Below are 24,023 nucleotides of genomic sequence, written 5' to 3' on the forward strand. Positions count from 1 at the left end.
CCTGTGTGAGGCTGCTGCCTGGGAAAATACCACGGTAAAGGGCAATTTCAAGCAGCAGCTTCCCATGAGCCCTCTCAAGTATATACTGAAGTCTTACCTTCCCCTTAGGGCATGAACTTTTCAACTCCAATAACTTACAGCAACCAAACTAGTCCTAAGATAATGCTATAAATGACATGTTCATTTTTTCAATACCACAGAGGACTTCATGATAAAGCCTGAATTTTTTTTTTTTAATTTCAACCATCTTTATTATGGGCAAGGAAGGACTTGAAATTGTTCCTTATGCTGTGGCCTTGAGTAAGATTTGCCAAGTGCAGTATCAAAACATGAAGGATGGCACTAAGTCCAGATACAAATTTGTCCATAGTCTGCTCACAGAATCAAGTCACATTTCATCCTCCCTGTTTTAAAAGTGCTTTCCCTCTCATCAGGCCTTCATACTATAGTACTAACTTGGATTTTATACTACGTCTAAGACAAAAGGGAAGAAATGGGGCAAAACCCTAATACCCAAACTAAAGGATATAAAATTAATCTTTGGTTGTCAACTGATCGCCAAGCAAGGACTCTAAGGAGGCAAACCGCATAATTTTAATAATGCCCAACTGCACACTCCCAGTACCTCAGGAGCCGGGGCTTTCCCGTCTTCTGCAGGGGACACTCGTGTGTTTGGATGAAGAATTGGCGCAACCACCATGGCCAGCCAGCCTGTGCACACGCCCTTCCGCAGAACCTCCACGGTGGTGTTAGACAGAAACTCCACAATGTTAAAAATGAAATGAAGCTTCCCTGGGTGAGACAGGTTTGAGCTGAAGAGACACAGGTCAGGTTTAAACTCTGTATCAGGACTAACGCATTCAAGCCAGACACAGTCTTTCTTCCTGAATTGATGGATATTTCCCATGGGCTCTAATCTACCTTCTAAATCTTCAGGGAAAAGAGCTCTGCTGCTACTGAAAAGCTCCTCCTCTCTTGCCCCCTGTTTTGTGATATTCAAAAAAAATTTCCAATCACATGTTGTAGTTTAGGACTCTTAAGATTTATACAACCTTCCATCTCTGCACTGCCCACCTCTGCTGTCCAGTGGAGATGGTCTGGCACAATAGTCAAGGCAGCAGGTAGAGGACCAGGGCACTCAGCAGCCCTATGTGGGGAAACGTGGTTGTGGACTAGGGCTGCCGCTGGAGATTCCACGCTCTCTGAACTTCTGCAGAACAGGAGTCCCAGGACCGGTCCCCTTCATTCCTTACCACACCTGCTACTGTCTTCCACTAATTAGGTACGTTTTTACCAGGTGAATTCAGAACTAATAAGGATTTGGAAGCCAAAGATTCACAACATTTTGGGAGAAAGATTCTATGTGCTAAAAAATATCAGTACCTTGCGCATGAATATGGTCTGGGCTGAAGCTTAGGAAGATGTTCTAGAAAAAAAAATAAAGATAAGCAATTAATTCACCACTACTGAAAATAAATTAGATGTAAGGTTTTGTAAAAATTCAAGTCTGAGTTGCATTTCGTTTTCTTGTTTAGAACACCCAAAATAACATTTTAATTTAAATGTTTTAGAGCAAGCTGTAAATTCACTGTAACTAAGTAAGTCATTACTATTTTTTTTCCCCAATTCCTCACATTAAAAACCAGACATACTGCATTTCTTTACCTGAAATCAGCGTCCTTCTCAAGGCTGGTCTTAAACAGAAGGATAATAAAAGCATCCATGAGTGGGCTTCAGAATCAAGAAACCCACTAAATTTTCTGTGTGTACACAGTTTTCTGAAGTGTCTGGAGTTTTCATGTTTGAAATAAGATCATGACCTCCAAAAGATCACTATTTTACGGATTATGGGAAATACCTAGGCTTGAAATCTTTTTCCTCCTTAATAAAAGAAAGGAAATATTTTTCCTTCTTATATTTCTATAACAACAGAAAATGGGAGGGTAGAGGTAAAGCCTTTAAGTTATCCAGAACCCAGTGGTTTCTAGATACACTGGAGCTCTTGTAAAAGGTCAAAGAATCAATCTGACAAAAATTTGGAAAGACCGGGATCCCTGGGTGGCGCAGCGGTTTGGCGCCTGCCTTTGGCCCAGGGCGCGATCCTGGAGACCCGGGATGGAGTCCCACATCGGACTCCCGGTGCATGGAGCCTGTTTCTCCCTCTGCCTGTGTCTCTGCCTCTCTCTCTCTCTGTGTGTGTGACTATCATAAATAAAAATTTAAAAAAATTTGGAAAGACCTTTCTAACAGAGGGCTCAACATAATACTAAGTGTTAGATACATTAAGTTTTCTTAAAAAAGTACACAATAAATTTTAAGTTTGAATGCCTTCATTAGTTTTTTATAGACTACACAATAAATGCTGTATAAAAGCTAAGAAAACAGCAAATCCATGAAAGGAACTAAAACATATTCTCACATGTTGGATAGCTATACAAGAGTTCTTACAACTTCCCTACAGATGTTCTGATTATTCTCCCAACCCTGTATTCACTCTAAAGACTCAACTGAGACAGAGAGGAGTATGTGTGTTTGAAGAGCCACCTTACTTAGTAACTTCACCTTTTTGAGAAGGAATTGTAAAAGTGAGAGAAAGCAGAATCTGTCTTAATAAAGGAGAGCACCCCTAACTGTACTGGACATTGGGAGACCCTGTGGCCTAAAAATAAAAAACATGATACACGTTTTCCTATCACCAAAGATAAATGCAAATCTTTTTTTTTTTCTTAAAATTTTATTTATTCATGAGAGACACACATACAGAGAGAGAGAGAGAGAGGAACAGACACAGGCAGAGGGAGAAGCAGGCTCCATGTAGGGAGCCCGATGTGGGACTCGAGCCCGGGTCTTCAGGATCAGACTGTGGGTTGAAGGCAGCACTAAACCACTAAGCCACCTGGGCTGCCCGATAAATGCAAATCTTAAAGATTTTATTACTTATCACTACAGGAAAAGAGAGAGGAAAGGAGAAAAGTACCAGCACAGGAAAGTTCTCAAGGTTTAATAATCCTGTCGAATTCTCAGTCATTGCCCTCTGTCAGTGTCTCCAATTCCTACAGAGGCTGCCATTGAAAGCCCTCCCCTGGCCAGCACTGCAGAGAGGATCTTCTCTCTTCTGTTGGAATGAAGACCCCACGAGACAATGAGGACAAAAACTAGAATCATCTTATATTGGACTATTTGATGACAAGTCTCCCGCAAGCTTCAAGCCTGGAGCCATCCTGAAAAGGCCACCTGCACTGGTACAACATGAAGGGTCCCCGTCGCCCTTGGAGAACACGGAGCTAGACTTGCCCAGAGGGCGACATTTTTGTATTCTGCATAGACAATATACTTCATTATCCTTTGTCAGTTACATTTAGGGTTCATCAGCTTTGAAAAAAAACAAAAACTTTTTTTTCCTTGGGACACTCACTTTTAGGTAATATTTGACTAAAAAAAATTCTTTCTGAAAATATCTAAGTTAATAGAAAAGATGCTAAATGCTGATCCAAAGAAAGATAATTAAGACTGGCTGTAGTAAGAGAGCAAATGCTAGTGACAATGGGAGAGGGAAGACATAAAGAGATAATGCTGGCAGAAGGATTCTTTCCAACTTCTTGGAGGCCCTGAGGACAAACCAATGTTTCCTCCCAGAGACACATTCTCACAAGCCAGACAGACTCCAGAGTGCTCTGTACAAAAAGGCTCCTTGGGTGCAGGGGCCGGGAGCATGGCCACTCACCAAGCAGGAGACTGAGCGGCGGCTGGCAGGACGGGAAAGCGAGGAGGAGGTCTAACACACTGGCATGGGCATCTCGCACAAAACGGCTATAATCGGCTGCACCCTGCCGACTGCACAGCTCCTGCAGCCTTCGCTTCTCTATCCCGTCGCTGGTGTAGTCCACGAGGGCTCTCAACAATGCCTGTGGCCATGGCAAAGCAAGCAGACAAAGTACCATGTGTGGTTAGGCTGCTACAATCTCTGGTTAGTGTTGACCTGGGGACATGCCAAATTATCCAAGAAAAAGTGACACCACTCTTCTGAGTGGATCAGGAAAAGAGAATTTAACTTACTATTTGCTTTAATGTCAATCTGTTAAGGAAAACCACCCTCCATGTTCTTCTACGTTAGGTTACCTTTCCTATTTCCTAAACCAATCTAATCAGTCCCAAACATGATCTCAAATTACATGTCTACTCTGAGTAGCAAGAATCAGAAATCTCAAACTCGTTTTAACTCAAGACAAATATTTGCTCGTCTTAGCTGATGATTACAAGCTAGACTTCTATATTCATTTGACAGCTGTTAAGTCCTCTTTATACAACAGGCAGTGGGCACAACACTTCTTTTGCTGGTTAGTGACAGTGTGCAATAGGCTAACGACCCAAACAGGAACACACGCAGAATGCCAGGGACTTCTGCACCCCAGATGCAAGCCTGAGATGAAGGCTGGCCACAGGAGAGGAACAAAAGTGAAGAGGAACTAAGCAGATGGCCCAGTTCCATGAAAGCATGGGCTCCTGGGGCTACGTGCAGTTCAATATGGGTACAGGGCAATGCGGACATGGAACAAAGGCTGAAAAGACAGGCAGGGCCAGAACATCAAGAAGCCTCCTGCACGTGGACTCTCTCTGTCACCTAAGACACACTGTAGAAAGAGAAGAATATAAACAAAGAAAGCAAAGCAATAATATCCTGAATCCCAAGCTCCAAAGACAGAGGCAAGTCCAAACTCCTGGACAAAAGACCAAATTTGTTAATAACGACTTTTGGTTTCAACATATTCCAAATAGGACATATAGAGCTCTTACCCCTCCAGGCTTCTTAAAGAACAAAGCAACGAAGTTATGTACACCAAATGCTAAGTGAAATGCTAACAGGTACTTTTTATTCCAAGGCTTAAGCATCTTCGTGTACTGGACTCCCTTCACAGGGTGGACGAGATCACTCCTCCTGTGAGGGTCACAGGTTTCCAGTGGCTCAGCTTGGAAGCCCTGTCTAAACTATCCTGAGACCAACAAATTGCACGCCTTCTTCAAAATGCTGGGCCTGGAACCAAACACGAGACAAGACTGGGAAACCATGTGAGATGAGCAAGCACTCCATGTCTTTGCGCAGACCCCTGGTAAGGTACAGTTTCCACGCGGGGGCATACAAACTCTCAACTTCTATTTAGGTAAAGATGGCATGTCACAGAACAGCACATATGCTAGAGGACCTCATTTTTTGTTTAGCAAAACACAATTCAAGTGTTAACCCTAAGGATTTGATTATAAAAGACTGTGGCTTCCCATGTTACTTATTTTGTGTCCACCAGAATTTTTATGATGATATAGAAAAACACGTTTACATATACATGCTTCATTAAATAGTAGAGCTGAACTAAAATTGTGAAACTTGCTGTATTTAATCAAGAAGTTCTCATGACAGTGAAGTCTAAATTTATTCAAATTATATCTAGGACTGAGTTTCTCTCCAAAGGAGTTTGCTTCCCAATGACTGCATGGAACAAACACATTAGTAAGACAGACCATAAAAAAGGCCTTGAGGAGGGCAGCTATTCAGCTATTCAGCTATTTATTCAGCACTATTTATGAGCTTCGGCAAAGCACAGTTGGGAAGTCACCCCCATTCATGCCCATTCGAGGGACCGGGTTAGAAGGAATCATTTACAACCATCTTTTAAAATACAGTTCCCAGCATCCTACTGACATCTAGTGGATCATTCTCCCTCCACATTCATCTAAACATCAATATAATCCATGAGAACTTTTCATTTTTCCTGAAGAGTCTGATTTAACATACTTTCATATGGAAGAGATCTCAATATTAAATGGGTGGCAAGTAGGGGAAAGCCTGCCCTCTCAAAAGCTTTCTGTCATCAATTAGAAAAAGGGTCAAGTGCAGCTGGATAACATAACATCATCTGAGGTCACTTTAATCACTAATTAATGCAGCACATCTAGTTAATATCTAGTAAAAATAGGATGAGCACTGGGTGTTATTCTGTATGTTGGCAAATTGAACACCAATAAAAAATAAATTTATTATAAAAAATATCTAGTAAAACTTTAAAAAAAATCTCATTTCAACAAAAAACAAAATTTCAATATAAACACAACATAAAAATATCTGTCTATGACAGCTGCAAAGATATCATATACCTTGGGGAACTACTTTGAAAACATGCTATAAAAGCCATACTTGGAAGCCTTCAAAGGGCAAACACCAGATTTAATAAATCCTACACAGAGCTAAGTATACTTTTAGTTACCCAAAGGAAAGTACCTTTTTAGGAACTGCTCGTATTTCAAGGCACCAGGTCAGAATGAACTGGAGAGAACGTCCCTCAGGTATGTGCTGGGGTAAGGCCGCTCCTTTTCAGGTAGACAGGAGAGAGTCCGTTACAAAGAAAGTAAAGGATTAAGATGTTTTTGCATTCTTAAAAACACAACTGTATACTTTACATTACTGTGCTACCAAGGTACACAATATGATTTGTGGCAATGTTTATGCAGTCAAAAAAATTTCCAAAATGAACATAAGGGGAAAAAAACCTTACAAAAAAAAATAGAAGAATTATAAATTCAATAGTATTATTAGCCACACCTTAATTTACCAAAGATAGATCTTTAGTATCTTTGGTAAGGATACCAAATCTAGGTATACCAAATTAAGAGGGAAATTATCCGAAGCCAAGGAACAAAAAGCCAAGAGATGCCACCTGTCCATTAACACTGTGTATTATTCTCAAAAAGAATTTTAGAACTGATGGAACTCCAATTCAAGGTTGTATGCAAATATATACATATATATATATATAAACTTATATATATATAAACTATATATATATAAAACTTCCTTTAATCACGAAAATAAAATTTTAAGTAAGCAATAAATATGCTATGAGAAATACACATGATAAGAAAACTTAAAATTCACATAATAAGTTTACTGTAGGACTACTCTTATGTAACTCAAAAACAAAATAAAGCTAACTGCAAAAAGTTAACAAACCAGCCCAACAACTTACCAGCTTCTTCGAGACTACAGCTACATGCATTTTTACTGTCTAACACTGTCCAAATAAGCATAAAATCTATTATCATCCTACTCACCATACCTCATGTGAAAGTTAAAAAACCCACAAGCCAGCGAGTGCCTGTGTTCTGCCCACTGACCCATGGCAAGTGCTCGGACCACCTGTGTAGCTGTCACCTAGGGTGCAGGGAGGGGGTCCCCTGCACTTGTGACCTCCAACCTGTAGCCCAATGACATCCTAAGAAGAGATCAGGGCTGTACCTTTCTTTTTTGTGTCTGCCTTAATTTTCAAGAGGACACAGTACTCTCTTCTGTCTGTGAGCTGCAGTCTTTCCAGTAGGTTTTGTACCTCAGAATCACTGTTGGGACAGATCACGTTGAAGGCATCTCCAGGTTGATAGGAAAAATCTGTTTTCTAAAGAAGAAACATGAAAAAAAAAAAAAAAAAGCCCATATTAAACAGTTTTCGTTGTGGGGAAACAAAAGAATGTTTTTTATTATATGATCCTTTTATGAATTAGAAACAAATGATTCTAACTGCAAAAAAACAAGCTCAACTGAACAAATTTACTTTCATTACGAGTTACTTTTTTCTCTTTTTAAGTAATCTGTATGCCCAACGTGGGACTCAAATTTACAACCCCAAGATCAAGAGTCACATGCCCATCTGATGCCCCAGGAGTTACTTTATTTTTTTATTTTTTTAAAGATTTTATTTATTTATATATTCATGAGAGACACAGAGAGAAAGAGAGGCAGAGACACAGGCAGAGGAGCAGGAGAAGCAGGCTCCATGCTGGGAGCACGACAAGCCTGACGTGGGACTCAATCCCAGGTCTCCAGGATCACGCCCTGGGCTAAAGGTGGCACTAAACCACTGAGCCACCGGAGCTGCCCCAGGAGTTACTTTAAAAAAAAAAAAAAAAATCAAAGTCATCCAATGTTTTGCTTTATATCACTTCAGTATTTTTTACATTAGTTAAAATCTTTCTCATTTAAGATGCCTAGGTGGGATCCCTGGGTGGCGCAGCAGTTTGGCGCCTGCCTTTGGCCCAGGGTGCGATCCTGGAGACCCGGGATCGAATCCCACGTCGGGCTCCCGGTGCATGGAGCCTGCTTCTCTCTCTGCCTGTGTCTCTGCCTCTCTCTCTCTCTGGGTGTGACTATCATAAATAAATAAAGAAAAAAATATTAAAAAAAAAAAAGATGCCTAGGTAATATTTTAACAATCAATGTAAAAATCCCTCTTATGAAAACATACGTTATGAAGGAGAGAAACTATTGAAGGCAGTCTGCATTTGTTCTGTTTCCTTTCTTTAGGGGAAGAGGAGGGGTGAGAGATGACACGTTATTTTTCCTTACGAAACATAAAAGTTACAGCACCTGGTTGGTACTGTGATGAAGATGGGCTGGAGGAGCCACCTTCCACCTCATGGCTATTTATAACATGATGCAGAACAAGGGCAGGATCCGGAGAGACCTCTGACCCCACATGCTCACAGCCCTGGCCTGTGAGGGGCAAAGACTAAACCACCTACTGGCCAACCTTCACCGTTTTATGACAAAAGTATAGAACAGAATAAAAAGCAAAATGCTTTGGTGTACAACGAATATTTAACAATATGGATTATTAAAATGTTCCAAAGGAATGCAAAACTACTCAATGATACACAAGCAAAACTACTCAATGATACACAAGCAAACCATGTAGTTTTGATGCCTGTCATTTTTTTCCCCTATTAGAAGTTCAATGACATCTACATGGACAGCCCTGACACAACCTTTTCTGAAAGCACAACCCACTTCTCAGGCCTTCCATTGAAATACAGCTGAGTAACTTTGAAGATGTACTTAAGCACTGAGGTTACAGGATTAGCAATTAGCTTCTTAACTGAGGCTAGTGGTTTGGGGCAGGGGTTGGGCTCATGGATGGAGTTGAGAGAGTCAGCATGTAAGGCCCTGTATATACAAAATGTTTATGCATAAGGCATGGGTGTGGGGAGCAGGGGTGGACCATGACTCTTTCCAGATTCTCAAAGCAATGAGGACCACCACTATGAGAAATGAAGCGTTCTAGGCCTGTCTGGTCTGAGCTCTATTTCTAACTGCTGGCTGACTTCAGGCGAGCAGGTGCCTTTCTCAGGCCTCTTCTCCCGTGGAAAATCCTGCTCTGATTCCAGAACTCTTTCGTGGCTTCCTGAGTAAGGGAGCAACACCATTTTTTCAAGCTGAGTCACCTCCAGGGTCACTCCTCATGTTAGCCCCTTCCTGAAGTGAAAAGAGAACAGGTGGGAGGTGGGGAGGACAGACAGATCAGATATCCTACCAGAGGCTCTCCTCCCTGAGTGTGCAGACTACAACAACACACAAGGCTCCACACTTCTTGACAACGTAACGGTACTGAGACATAAATTCTCTAACTTACTGAAATGTCCAATTCCACCAGAAGAGTGGTTTTTATGGCATCATTTGTAGTCAGTTGAACTGCTTTTGAAATTGGAACTTGAAAAATTGGATCCACTGAAGTCACAGATGCTTGGCTTTCCTCCTTGAGAAACAAATGTGATAAAGTATTACTAAATGCAGTTTCAATTTTACTTACCATTGCTTCACTTAGTGTCTAGGTAAGATCTACATGATCTTATAAAATATCCTAGATATTTAAGTATTCTTTTCTAAGGCAAATGACTGCAAACAATGGTCTTTCAATCTTTCAGAAAAGACACCTCATCCATACCTTAAACTCCTTGGCTATTAGACAAATTTCTGGGATATTTACTGGAAATATCAGATATTAGCATTTTCACATAAAGGTCTAATAATCTTCCAAATAAACCATGCAAAAGGAGACTATATGCATGTATGATTTTAGGAAGGAGATTCTAAAGGAAAGGACATGTTTGAAGTTGGGAGACCCCTGCACAGGTGTTCATAAGAACCCAGAGTGGCGGCCACTGCACTGATCAATACATTGCACTGATCAACACAGAGGCCACTAGCCACATGTGCCTGAGGAACTAAACTCTTTTATTTTTATTTATTTGGATTTAAATGATCATGTATGGCTAGTGGCTCCTGTATTAGATAGCACAGGCCTTGGGAAACTGCAAAGAAGCCAAATTCATTGTACTATTTCTGCTCCTTTTCTAACTTGATGTTCCTAAGTTCTGTTGCAGATAGAAACTTACAAAATGCTAATCAGTCAATATTGGATAAATGGCTATGTGGAAAAAATGGGAAAAGGGTTAGAGCCTGACAATCATCACATATGGGGCACTAGCAATGCCCCCCACCTAAGACAGCCTTCAGCAAGGCTGCTGGGAATGCTGTCAACAGAGGGCCCTCGGCCAGCTCATGGTCACCTCTGAGAGGGACTTCAGCATTTCCAGGTCACACCTCCTTTCAAAGGTAGCCCATATCCAATGATTAATCCATGACTATAAAGGCCCAGCCCCTTTGCCCCAAATCAAGACAATGTTGAAGGGCCATCCCAGCTCCAGAGAACCCCGTGAGGGTGGCTGGGGCCTTTGCTGGGACGTATCACAGCCCACTTCTCACTGTGTCCTCTCCGGTTTCTGTCCCCTCCATTCCCCAAGGTGAGGATCCCAAGGGGATAACCTAAAAAATAATCATAAAGTTTGATTCAAAGGAACCCAGTCTGTAACAGCCGGTGCTAGAGTGGTTTCAAGAAAAAAGGCTAAAATGGGAGTTTGGAGCTGGATTACCCACCTGGCTGACAGTGAGCACGCAACACCGGTGAGATCACAAGGTGACAGTGCAAGAGCAAAGCGGGATGGTGCACTGTAAAGGGAATGAATTAGCCAGTACACTACAGCTAGTGCGTGAGATCTATGGGGAAATGGCACTGATAAGACCAGCAGAACTGTGGGTTTTGCCAAACCTCATTGACACTTCTGGAAATTATGCAAAAAACTGAGAAAAATTAATCAACAATTAAACACTAAGTGTGAAGCCAGAGAACATCCTCTGTAGCACACAAAGAAGCTGCTCATCTCTTGTAGCCTGACAGAATGCTAAAGGCCTAACGGGCAAAGAATGGCTTCCTGGCAGCGGAGGGAGGACACGTGGGTTGATAATCTTGAATCCTTAGATTCCCTTGAACCTGCTCAGCCTGCAGAAATGACTTCCTCCTATGAAGAGCAAGACTTCCTTCTTGCATTAAGACCTCTACCTACAGGATGCGCCCATGCCCCACTCTTGCATCCCATCTCTTCCGACTGCCAGGCCAATGAGGGTTGAGTCACGACACAGCAGGCCACAGATGTGCTGGGCCAGCTAACACAGGCGAGGGGCTACGCTCTGAAGAAAGTGTTGGGCGCAGCCACACACACAGCAGCAGAAGCCAGCAAAGTATGCATGGGACAGAATGTTAAGGTCCTGGACCAAGGAGAGTAGAACATCAACTTGGACAGAAGGGATGTGCTAACTGGGAACACTATCCTAGGACACTGGCTTTAACACCCTGGCCGCAGCCTTCAGAGATGGCTACGAGGACAAGGAGAAAGCAAAAGTCCACACTAAATGAGGCAGAACTGCTGGGACTTCCATGGCCAACATTAGAAGACAGGATTAAAAGGCTCAGAAGTAGACACAGTAGAGTGGATGAAACTACGAAGAGCCAAAATCTATCAGATGATGATGTTCCCAGGTGCACCCAGAGCATATACCACTGCCAAGGCCAACAGGACAATGCTGGTGAGGGGCACCACAAAGCTGCTCAGGGCTGGCCACTCTGCTGGCCAGAGCTAACAGGCTGGGCCAACACTGGGAAAGCCCAAACCACCAAAGAAGAGAGGGAGGTAGGAGCATTTAGCCAGCAAGGCCCTGCGGGAGTTGGAGGGAGGCATAATTATCAGTGAGCAGGAAAGGTGGGAGACTTGGCAACACCCCAAAAATTGTACTCAATAAGGCTTCCCAGTCCTTCTCTCAGAGGGTAAAAGTACACTAGGCCAAGGGGAACACCAAGTAACCCAGGAAGCTCTAGAAGAGGGTCCAAGTTATGTGTTACTCAGGAACTCCCAGTGTCATCATGGGTCATGCACCGGAGTGGGGCCTACAGGGCCAGGCAGTAAACAGGAGCCCTGGACCAGGTCCGGTGCCCTGGGTCCACTCAGTTCTTGGCCTATGGTTAAGGGCTATATAGTGGGGAGGCCAAAAGGAAGTCTCTGAATATGACACTTCCTCTCCCCTCACCAAGGCAGAAAGTAAAAAATACAGCATCCTGAGGAATGGCAGGTATCAATAGCATCCCTAAAAATGTATAGAACAAGGTATGGTCTCCATCTAATTGACCAACCTGGTCCCTGCAACACCCAAGCGGATCCTGGGGGAGGACAATGAACCACAAGGAACACAAGCCAGCAGTAGCCCCAACTGCAGCCTCCGTGCAGGATGGTTTCCTGGGCTGGAGCAGATTAATATAGCCTCAGGCACATGGCAGCTGGAAAGACTGAGCCATTGTGCTCTTTCCCATCTCTATCCCTAAAAAGGACCACACACTTTCACTTGGAACAATTTCCACTTACAATTTTGCTACAAGACTGTGTTAATGCTCCTGCCAGCTGTTTTAACAGTCTGAATCAACACAGAACATCTGGACATTCAGCAAAACATCACACCAGCCCACTACATCAGAGACATTTTGCTAATCAGACTAAAGGTGCAAGCAGTGGCTTGTGTATGAGAGTTTCTGGTAAGGCCCATGCCCTGTGCAGACCGAGGGGCCAGTGCTCTAAATACAATGTCCAGGAGTCCAACATCCTGGGGTGTAACAGGACACCCATTCCAGTAACGGACTAGGCATCTTGTACCTCACTTCACCTGGAGAGTTTATCAGCTGGAAGGCCCTGTAGGATCTAGAGCAATGCCTTCCACTAACTGGGACGACTGCTCCGACCCAGACATCAGGTGACACAACAGACAGCCAGCTGTGAGAGGGGTGCAGAGCAGGAAAGGGCTGTGCGGCAAATCCAAGGGATGGTATGGTAAGAGGCCCTGCTGCTTATAACCACATGATCCAGAGACCCCACAGGAGACCCCACAGGCAAAGAGACACCAGGAATGGGGACCAGATGCTGTATGAAGCGGAACTGGCTGAGCCAACACTAAAGCCCAACTGCCCACTCTGTCCAGTGTTGCTCCCCCTTCCCCTTCTTGGTTCCCTAATGTGAGGATCCCAAGAGGATGCTCTCCCCAAAAAAGTATACATATATGTTTTTCCAACCCCTTTTCCAAGTGTATCCCTTGAGCAAACATACCCAAATAGGCCTTAACTAGCTGAGATTTTTAAAATCTTTCAACCACATTACCAGCAACTGAAGCCTGTTTAATGACACCTGCCATAACAGAAAAGTTCTCAGAGCCTCCTCCTGCTGAACTGCCCTGGCAGGTAAATCGCTTTCCACATCCCTCTGCCACACACATCCATACATGCTACATGGGGCTCTCCACCCTGCCTGTGCACTCCATGCCCACCATCGCCCCACACCCACCATCCAACCCTATGTTTACTAGGGCACTCAGGTCTAGTCCCAAACCTGTAATTACCTCACTTAACGTTTAAATTTGCACAACAATGAGGCATAAGTGGGAAACAATACCTGATAATTGTTTCTATAAACACGTTTATCTGAATCCTTTAGAAGACACTATAAAGAAATGTTAAAAAAAAAAAAAAAACACTATCCTAACAAGTGTTGGCAAACAGCTCTAATGTACTAGAAAGTTATATTTAAATTGCCTCTCAGATGTCTAAGCCTTGCTTCATTAAAAGTGAATCAAGAAACAAATAGGGATCCTGCACTGAGGGGGTGCGGTTTATGAGAGAAAGCCCACGTGAAACCCCACAATCAGCCACTCTAAAGAAAGAGGGCGTGGCTCTTCATGGAAAGATTGGCTGCAATGGAAATTTATTCTAGGCACGCTGGAAGGAGTTTCAGGATGCCAGATACTGACACAGTAGCCAGACATCAGCTGTTATTCAACCCGATGCTCAAAATTTGCAGACTACTTTAAAGGCACTTCTTTTTTATTTAAATTAAATTTGCCAACATATAGTACATACTTAGTTTCAGATGTAGTTCTTTATTGGTAGAAGAAATACACTTGACAAAAGAAAACTATTTCATACAGGCAAAAACTAGCCTATAAGGTATTACCAAGATAAAAAATAATCCACAAAGTGAAGCATCCCAGGATATCAAAAGTCCATGCTGGAAAAGAGATCTGACTGTAAATTAGTGCTTCAAGTTTAGCTAAAGTAATCTCCCGAGTGCCCACAGCAACTTGCCACCACCTGACTCACACCTAAAATGAGAAACAATTGTCCAAAATAACAGAGAAACTGAGTTCTTAAGTATCTGCTGCTTCAAAGACAGATGTAATACAAGCACTTCTGCAAGGCACAGGCAAACATTCTGTAAGGGGCCAGACAGCAACCATCTCAGGCTCTGACAGCCTCCTGGTAACCACTGAACTCCACCAGTTTAGTGGAGCAGCAGCCACAGACAACATGTGAATGGGCAGGCAGGCTTGTGTTCCTATAAATCTTTACTTCCAAGACACGGGGTGAACCACATCTGACCAGCAAGCCAGTTTGTTGACCTCTGTTGTAATGTAATAAACAACAACAAAGCAGCACCCTTGATAAGTTAATATTCTATAGCATGCGGCATAAAGTAAAACCACTTACCTGGCCGACAGACTCCTGCAGATGCACCTGCAAATATTCTGGTGGTAAGGCGGGAATACTCAGAGAGGCTTGTGAGAGTGGGGGTATCGAGTGGGTAAGTGAGGACTGAGATTCCGCTGTCGGAGCACTCGACTGATCTCTATTCACTGCATTCTGTTCCTGAACCTCAGAATCCTTTCTCCCCGGATCATCTAATCTCAGAAGTTCAACTTGTGATTCAATATATAATAATTCTGGTTTCACAGGTTCCATCCTTTGGGAGGCATTAGATGCCATCTTGAGAGCTTCATTCCTCTCTTTTTCTCTACTGGACATAAAGTGCTTCGTGAGAGCAGCCCAAAGTCCGTTAATCCATGGCTCAACCACAAGTTCTAAACTGATGGTTATAACAAAAAAGGAAAAAAAAAAACAACAAATGCCTAAGTTCTCCATTTAAATATATAATAGGAAAATGGCAGTCTATTTGGCAGAATGCTATGCAAATGTCAAAAACACCAAAAATAATGACTATCAGAAAACATAATATACTCATAATTAAGTTAAAAACATTATTCTGTGTTCATTAGCATTTTAGCTGTAAATAAAATGAGCATAACGGTCAGAAAAGAAATGAAATCATTTTAGTAATAGTAACAGGAATAGGATTGTTCTTAGCTTCTTAAAATGTAGTTGGTAATCTTTATTTCAAAAGTCGTAATTTTAAGTAAGCATGTAAAATTCTCATGAGGCTAAGACACTTAACCCAAATCCAAGTCTACTCTAATATCACATATTTACATATGTCAAATGTACCATTTATTTTGCTTAGCTCATTTACTAATTTTTTTTCCCCTATTGATTAAAGTATCACCAGGATATCACTCTGGATTAATACTAAGTATTTTGACTAAGTAAACAGTTCAAACCTTCAACTAGTCCTGAACATTTGGTAGTATTTCCAGGGAGTCTAAAGGAAGAAAAAAAAAACCACACTAATTTTCCTTTAGAAAAGCTGAAAGAATCATAGGTATGTTTTATAATATGGTAGCATATTTACTAATAAACAAAGTAGGATAAGCCAGCAACAACATTCCCTATATTCCCTGAACAGTGAAACTTTAAGTACAATCAAAAGAAACCATCCATCAGAATCTTGGAAAGACCAACCTTCTCATTTTTCATCACAATTCAAAGGACATATCAATTAAATTCTAATTCATAAAGTTAAATAACAGGAAAAGGCATATTTTAGACCTCGGTCTTGTTATGATTCTGGCTATAATCTCATTAGTACACATCCCTCCCTCAGAGCCTTTGGAAAAGCAAGTACATAAAATTCTGGGTTCCACAATGACAGCTACGTTTAAAATGCCATTCTTGCAGCTCAGACATATTAAGACGGTAACCCTCCCAGCAAGAGAGCTAACATCCACAAAATACTTAGTAGAGGGTAGACATTATTCTAAGAGGACAACGTGTATCAATTCATCTGTTCCTCCCCAAAACTTTCCAGAACACACACTATTTCCCCCTATTTCACAGAGTTGTAAAGGTGAAGCACACAAAAGGTAAGTAATATGACCAAGATTTCACAGTCAGTGAAGGGGAGGTGGGGGGTAATCAAGGATCTGCAAGCAGGTAACTAGACTCCACTCTGTGTTCTTAACCCCATCAATGTGCTGGCTGGTACAATAAGCCAGGATATCTCCTTAAAAATAATTTTAGAAGAGGGAAAATTCAAGTGAGGTGGTTAGGTTGAGGAAAACACAGTCCAGAATCTTAAAACTGGATCCAGTGAATAAACAGGAAAACTGAAAGCCTCTGTAGGAAGAAAAATATGGACTCAGTGATAGGCCCAACGGGTTCTGTAAGAAGTTAGCAAGTAAATGGCTCATATGAGACAAAAAACACTTAATGGCAACAGGATTCTGGCAAAAACCAAAAACACAAAAAAACATCAATATAGACAGACAAAACATGCAAGGCAATGTAGTAGAGCTTTGTCACAATTCAGAACACGTGTGCTGGGGATGTGGAAAAAATCCAGCTCATTCCTACCAATGATGGAGAAAGTGGATGTGGACAGTGGGCTGAGTGAAGAGAAGCATCCCCAGCACACCCACGCAAGGTGGTACTGTGCAGAAAAGCAAGCACTTGCTGAATTTGTCATCATTCATAAACAAAGGTCAAGTGAGTGAGAAGTTAATATATGCACCAAGAAGGAAAAAAAAAATCAAGTGGGTGTGCTGTTATTTGCTGAAATAGCAGAAGGCTAAATGATAAACTATGTTGGACAACATCTATTATAAGATCTTTTAATAAACACATAAAGAGGATTTGAAAGATGGCACACAGGGTATAATACTGAACTATAAAAACAAGAGTAAACTAATGGAAACGGGGACTGTATTTCTACCTAGCACCGTGGCAAGTGCTCATTAAGATGTTAAGGGAGAGAGCCAAAGCACGTAGCATCCCTAAAGGCCCCTGGTCTGTGTCCTCTGTCAGTGAAGCACGGCCTGCTGGGCACCTTCCCTGTGAAGACCCACAGTCACTCTGTGCACATGGCAGAGAAACAAACATAAAGGCTATTAACGTTCCTAAAGAAAATGTGGACCCCTACAAATGCCTACACATTTCAAGATAGAGAACTGTCCTGTGGCATCCTTTCAAAATTCTTCCATTAGCAGGTATGGAGATGGGTGAGGCGCTTAAAAAAGTCAACGGAATACAAATGTAAATCAAGCTCAGGTTGATCTGTGGTCCTAGGGCTAAAAAAGCTAACAAAATGAAAATATCACTTTCAAAATAAAATCTTCAGTGCCAAGTCAAAAATCACATTTCATAAACTCACAAACTTTCATCTAGTACAAATAAAGGCTGACTGGAAGTGGCAGAGGAGAAGCACGTTGTTCTTACCCTACACAGTCATCTGCGTGTCCGGTGTCATAGAAATGCTGGGCACCAAGCTCCTGAAGTCGCTTATCAATGATCTTCCCACCGTTACAGAAGTATGTATATTCTGAATCACCCAGCCCTAAAGAGCCCAGATAGACTATTAGTGCACACATAGTAACATATAAATTTAAAGATTACAGAGGAGATAAATACTTGAAACAATATCATCCCATGCTCTGATTAATAATACACACCTTCACTTTTTCTGAAGTAATACTAAGTATGCAAGTAACTGTCTTCTTTTTTTTTTTTTTTTTTTTTTTTAAGTAACTGTCTTCTATTTCACAATGTTGAAGTATCAAATGCATCCAAACAAAAAAAAACACTTTTTGGCCATTGTTAAGAGAAGTATTTTCACATTTTTGTAACCTTGAATCTAAGAATATGGAAACCTTTGGCAGCCCGTGTGGCTCAGCGGTTTAGCACTGTCTTCAACCCAGGGCCTGATCCTGGAGACCAGGGATTGAGTCCCACGTCAGGCTCCCTGCATGGAGCCTACTTCCTCTGCCTGTGTCTCTGCCTCTCTCTTTCTCTGTCTCTCATGAATAAATAAATAAAATCTTTAAAAAAGAATGGAAACCTTAAAACAAGAATTAGGTGAGTTTAAAAAAATGTAACATCTGTATTTGCAGATTTTTCTGATCTGGTGCAAAGGTCTGCAAACTACAGCTAGTGGGTCAAATACCACTATAAATAGTTTCTCTTCTATAAATAAAGTATAGTATCTCTTCTGTAAATAAAGATGTGTTGGAACACAGCCAAGTCCATTTGTTCACATACAGTTTATGGCAGCTGCAACAGCAAAGTGGTTGTTGTAAAGAACACATGGTCTGCAAAACTTAAAATGTTTACCACCTGGCCTCTACTGAATTACTGACCCCTAATCAAGAGCATAGAGAGGTGCATCTGCAACATAATCATTTCCTGTATTTCTGTGTTAGGTGAATGAGGAACTACTTCTGTTTCCTGGTCAGAAAATGGACTAATGCTTTCATGCTTCCTCAAAAATGTTGAAGTGTCAATATCTTCCTTAAAAATTAAAAGTGTCAATATCTCAGTTGTTTAATCATCTCCATGTACTTTCCCAACAAGAACAGAGTGAGCAATGTGAGGCCATAAATGGCATAACAGTGACTAGAATGGTTGGATACTTTTTTTCAAGATTTTTATTTAAGACAGAGAGAGAGAGCATGCATGCACACATGAACAGGGGGTGGGGCAGAAGCTGGCTCCTCACTGAGCAGGGAGCCTGAAATAAGGCTCAATCCCACGACCCGGGGATCATGACCTGAGCTGAACACAGACAGTTAACCAAATGAGCCACTCAGGTACCTCCAGTTGGATTCTTTTTTTGAGGAATTTTTTTAAAGCAATACATACATGTTCATTCTAGAAAATAAAGAAATTTAAAAACTTGAATAAAAAATATACTCTAAAATACTTTTTTAAAAGCTTTTTTATTTATTCGTTTCAGAAAGACAGAAAGAACACAAGCAGGAGGAGCAGCAAAGGGAGAAACAGACTCCCAAATGAGCTGGGAGCCCAACTTGGGACTCGATCCTAGGACCTAGAGATCATGACCTGAGCCAAAAGCTCAACCATGCTTTTGATGGATGATGGCTGATGGATGCTCAACCATCTGAGCCACCCAGATGCCCCTCTAAAATACCCTCTTGAGTAAGTTATACAAAGACAGATCTTAGCCAGGGTCATAACCTCAATTTTCTAATCAGTTACTTATCACAGCATAATTCATCTTTACCAGATACTTTCCCCCCAAATAATTCTCAAAGAAGATTCAAAGAACATAGATCACGAGCTAGTAATATAGGCTCTGAATTCTCTCTCTAGTGTCCTATCTTGCTGAGCTAGTCCTTCTGATCTTTATCATAGTTTTCTAACCTATACTTTACAGAGCTCCAAGCCAGTGTTTCCTAACCTGGGATACACACTAAAATTACTAAAATGACCAGGGAGCTTCTAAAACCACTGATGCCAGGGCCCCACCTCCAAACAATTATGTAAGGATCACTGGAGGTGCCCCCCACCACTGATCTTGACATGTGGCTAGGATTAGAAATCATCCTAGGGCACTGGTTCTTAGGGAGATCAGATCTACATGGGAGTTTTGTTTTGTTTTGTTTTTAAACAAAACAAGAAAACAATAAAACAGCATTCACAGTTGTTCCTTCAGGGCTTTTTTTAGGGTGGAGGGTGGTAGGGAAACAGCAGCTGATATTCTGAAAACTTTCCTGGTTGAATCTGATGGTTAAGAATGCTACTCTAGGGGCTTCACAGAGGTGCTGCTGTGGGATGGAGATAGGGGAGGCATTCACAGAACACAGCACATTATAGAAATGCATACAACGTGTAGGTGTAAATAAAAAACTAAGAACAAAACCTATACAACTATATACATTCAGATACCAGAATTAAAACCAGTAATAGCTGAACATAGGCAGAGGGCAAACACAGTCCATACCCAGTAATCCATACCGCAGGTGAGCAAAGAAATCTATGGGCAGAGCCTTGTCCTGTATTTCTTTCACGAACTTGCGTGCAGTGTCGGGTGGGTCTCCGGTACCCGTGGTGGAAACCACCACTACAAGAGGTGCTGTTTCGGTTTTCAGATCATACTACAAAACAAGGATGGCATGTCAGGGATCTATGGCTGCACATAGTTTTGACTTAACACATCAGCAAGGCAACCAGCTCAGTCTTCTATACCCAGAGCCAGTCATCTGTGCTGCACGTGGCTTCACAGCACAGAGGGCACAGAGCGTTTCCAAGTTGGGAAAGGGCAAATGTTACCCTCATTCCCTCAGGGTCCAGGGAGCTCGGAATACCGAGGGGATAAACAGAGATCAAGCTTCTTTATTCTAATCCTCACTTAAATTTAAATATTCCAAAAAGAGTACTTCACTATCTCTATCTCTAATGATCCCACGAGCTCCACTGCTCATAACTCTGAGGAATTCACTTATCTTTCACGCAGATACAAGGATCTGAGCTACCATATTACCATGTGATTCAATGCTTACAGGCTACAGCACAAGCTGTATACCAAAATGACACAGTTTGTTAAAGTACCTTCATCTGGAAAGGACTACCATGACCTAGGAAGTAGAGAGCCATCTGTTTAGACCTGGGTCAGGAACTGGAGAAATCAATCAGCTGGGGAGAGCAAACATGTACTACTCACTAATTTTCAAATAGCTGCTGGCCTAGGTGGTGATGTGACCCCACAGGGCCAAATCAGGGCTAGTTAAATGATGCTGACAACTTTGTTTGTAGTAACAGATTCAGATTATATTCTAGCATGTGGTACCTGCAATGCCAACACTGAAGTTACTGCAGAATGACAGGACCTGCTGAGGGTGGTGTTGGGTGAGTGGCTACATCTGAGGTCATCTTGACCCTGACACATAAAGGTTTTCCTATGAACTGAGTTTATAATTCACTTGTGCTGCTGACATCTAGTCTTTTGGACTAGAGACCAGAGGAGGTTATGAACTTGAGTGAGTGTACCAGCAGGGTAACTGTTTAAGTACTGAGCTAAATTTGACGTATATGTGGCTGGCACATTACCTGTGCTTATATAGAAGCTCCTGCCGACGGCTATGGACTGAATTGTAGAAAGCAGTAGAATCTAGAGAACTCAATCAGACAACTGAGAGAAGAATACAGATCTGTTATGACCTTATGTAACCTAAGGCAGGAATTTCTGCAGAGACTGAGCATAAAAATAAGCAGTCCCTGACCTAAAGAAGCTGACTCTTCTCTAGATCCTTACGCTTTTACTTTAAGTTCTACTCCACAAAAGCACTGCATGGTCCTTCACTTGGAGGCATTCTGACATGAAGGGCAAGGTTTCTATGTTGGGGAAATACAAACAGGGCACTGGGATTCGTGAGTAGGAAGGCACATACGTGCGCGCGCACACACACACCACCTCATTAGGTCTCACAGCCACCCTGTGAGATAAGGCAAGCACTACTACTTCCCCATGATTGAGGAGTAGTTACTGGTCTGTTTTTGACACCGTTCTAACTCAAACCTACACTTCTATGTGTTAAAAAAAAAAAAAGACAAAAATCTTACAACACAGTTAACAAAATTTCTGTCTTAAAAAAAAGGGGGGGGAGCATGGAGGTTTTCAGTAGCCTACTTTGCTGTTTAACATCGCCTCTCAACCAAAATACTTCGCGTATAAAATACAGTAAAAATGAGTAACCGCTTACCTTATCCGACTCGCTAATACAGTGAAGATCTGCAGAAAATCCATGTGCAAATGCTTTTTCACATATTTCTTCTGCTATGGCCTTTGCCTGTCCTTTCTGTGTAGCATAGAGTAACAAAAACCTCCTCATCACCTCACAGCATAGGCTATAAATTAACAATTACCTGAAAAACAGGAGAGAAAAAGGGATTTTCTTTTTCACTAAGGAGTACACCTCAGGTATTAATCCTGCCTCACAATCTTTTTTAAAAGGTTCCAACAATATCCACATATAATATGAAATAGACTTCTCGGTGTTACAGTAACTGTCAGTGAGTCTAAGAAAGACAGAATTCATCAAACCAGGGAAAATACCGCAGTGAAGCTCTAAGCCCATGGCTCAGAAATCCAACGCTGGGGTCAGACTACCTGCACTTGAATCCAGCATCCGTCACGTGCAACTGCAGAACCTCAGGCAAGCTTTTCAAATAATCTGTGCTGCAGCTCCCCTACCCTTAAAATGGGGAAAGCAGTACCCACCAGACAAGGACGTGCCAGCTGCAAAGACCTGAAGCAGAGCTGAGACACAGTGGCGCTCAATACACCTCAGACATTTTTATTTTAAAAAACATAAGAGGAGTCTGCACAGTTTAGTCAATTAAGCGTCTGCCTGCGGCTCCGGTCATGAGCCAGGAGTCCTGCGATGCGGCGGACTTCGGGCTCCCTGCTCAGCAAGGAGGAAGTCTGCTTCTCCCTCTCCCTCTCCCCACCTTCCCTTGGCTCTTGGGCATGCTCTCTCTCAAATAAATAAAACCTTAACAAAGAAAAAGTAAAAATTCCATTGAAAGTGTAGGATTCTGTTCCTACATGGTCGTAATACCACATAAAGGAATCACAGCGTTGAAGTCAATCAAACTACGTACCCTATTGTTTAATTCCCTATCAAATACACAAGTGAGTGCACGGGTGTATATAAGCACAGTCAAGCTCAGAATATGTTTTTTTCCTGAAGGGAAAAGCAGCCATGGGACACAGACTTGTTTCCACACTCATCCAGTCTCTAAAGCTGGGGGACTGGTGGGTGCCCGACTGGCTCAGTCCCAGAGGGTGAGACTCTTCATCTGGGGTGGGGAGCTCGAGCCCCGACGTTGGTGGAGGGATCACTTAAATAAATAAAATCTTAGAAAGAATAAAATAAAACTTGGAGACTGTCGTCAACTCGCAGGGGCAGATTTCGACAAACCAGGATCAAATCCTAGCTTTTCTGGAACCGGCCCTCAGTAATTTTATGCTCCCCTGACCTGACCACGCGAAGGGACAAACGAAGCCATAAAGAAATTAAACGAATCGTGCCCGATAACATGTTTAAGACCATGGAACGCGCTTAGGGAAGAGAACAGCGCCTGGCACGGAGCACGTGCTCAAGAAATCCGCGGATTGAACCAACGACCCGGTAAACGGAGGCTACGAAGACGGCACACGAGGAGCGCGGAGGCAGCGAGGCAAAGGTCGCCGCCCCGGGTCACTACAGCTACGGACCTCGAGCTCTTCCCGGGCTCCGGGCACGGCCCCCAGTGCCCCCCGCCCCCCGGCCCCCCGCAGCCCACCACCTCCAGGCCCCCCCCCCCCGCAGCCAGCAGGTGTGCGGCCTCCCGGCCCCCGCAGGGCCCGCGCACGGGAGAGGCCGGGAGCAGCTCCCCCTCCCGGCGGCCCGGCGGCCCCTCGCCCCGCCCCCCCCCCCCCAGTCTAGGGAAGTGTCCGGGACGGAGACGCCCACGGGGGCCCACAGCGACTCGCGGGGTCGGCGCCCCGGGGCCCAGGCTCCCGGCACACCCGCGAGCGCCCCGCCAGGCCGCCGGAGGTGGGACGCGGGGGGCACGGAGGCCGGTGCCCTGGTCCGGGCCCCGAGGGCTCGAGGGAGGCGGGCCGCCGCCCCGGGAACGGCAGCCACCGGGTCCCACCTGAGGGGCCACCGCAGGGGACGCTCCCGGAGAGCGCGGGACACAGCCTGCCCGGCTCCGGCGCCTGCGCACTCCGTCGCGGCGCGCGCCCCGCCCTCGCCCGGGACCGCGGAGGCGCCGGGGAAGGACCGGGCCAATCACAGCGCTCCGGGCGTGGGCGTGGGCGTGGCC

The 24,023-nt window shown here is 43.2% G+C and overlaps 1 protein-coding gene across 2 annotated transcripts in view; it reads right to left on the minus strand.

The window, feature by feature from the left end:
- The window catches only part of MTRR (5-methyltetrahydrofolate-homocysteine methyltransferase reductase), a 31,681-nt gene extending 7,715 nt beyond the window's left edge, over nt 1–23,966 (minus strand). For both annotated transcript variants that reach the window (XR_005383675.1, XM_038583334.1), the window contains exons 1-11: nt 23,853–23,966; nt 21,914–22,076; nt 20,155–20,308; nt 17,634–17,751; nt 14,736–15,111; nt 9,450–9,572; nt 7,286–7,439; nt 6,272–6,360; nt 3,725–3,905; nt 1,384–1,426; nt 626–812 (exon numbers count right to left, since the gene is read on the minus strand). Coding sequence is in view for 1 of the 2 variants with exons in the window: in XM_038583334.1 (XP_038439262.1) it covers nt 626–812; nt 1,384–1,426; nt 3,725–3,905; nt 6,272–6,360; nt 7,286–7,439; nt 9,450–9,572; nt 14,736–15,111; nt 17,634–17,751; nt 20,155–20,308; nt 21,914–22,042 (1,554 nt within the window). In the remaining variant the exon portion in view is untranslated. The remainder of the gene's footprint in view (nt 1–625; nt 813–1,383; nt 1,427–3,724; nt 3,906–6,271; nt 6,361–7,285; nt 7,440–9,449; nt 9,573–14,735; nt 15,112–17,633; nt 17,752–20,154; nt 20,309–21,913; nt 22,077–23,852) is intronic.
- Nucleotides 23,967–24,023: the final 57 nt, after the last annotated feature.

The sequence above is a fragment of the Canis lupus genome, chromosome 34, assembly GCF_011100685.1.
Source record: "Canis lupus familiaris isolate Mischka breed German Shepherd chromosome 34, alternate assembly UU_Cfam_GSD_1.0, whole genome shotgun sequence".
Lineage (NCBI taxonomy): Eukaryota > Metazoa > Chordata > Mammalia > Carnivora > Canidae > Canis > Canis lupus.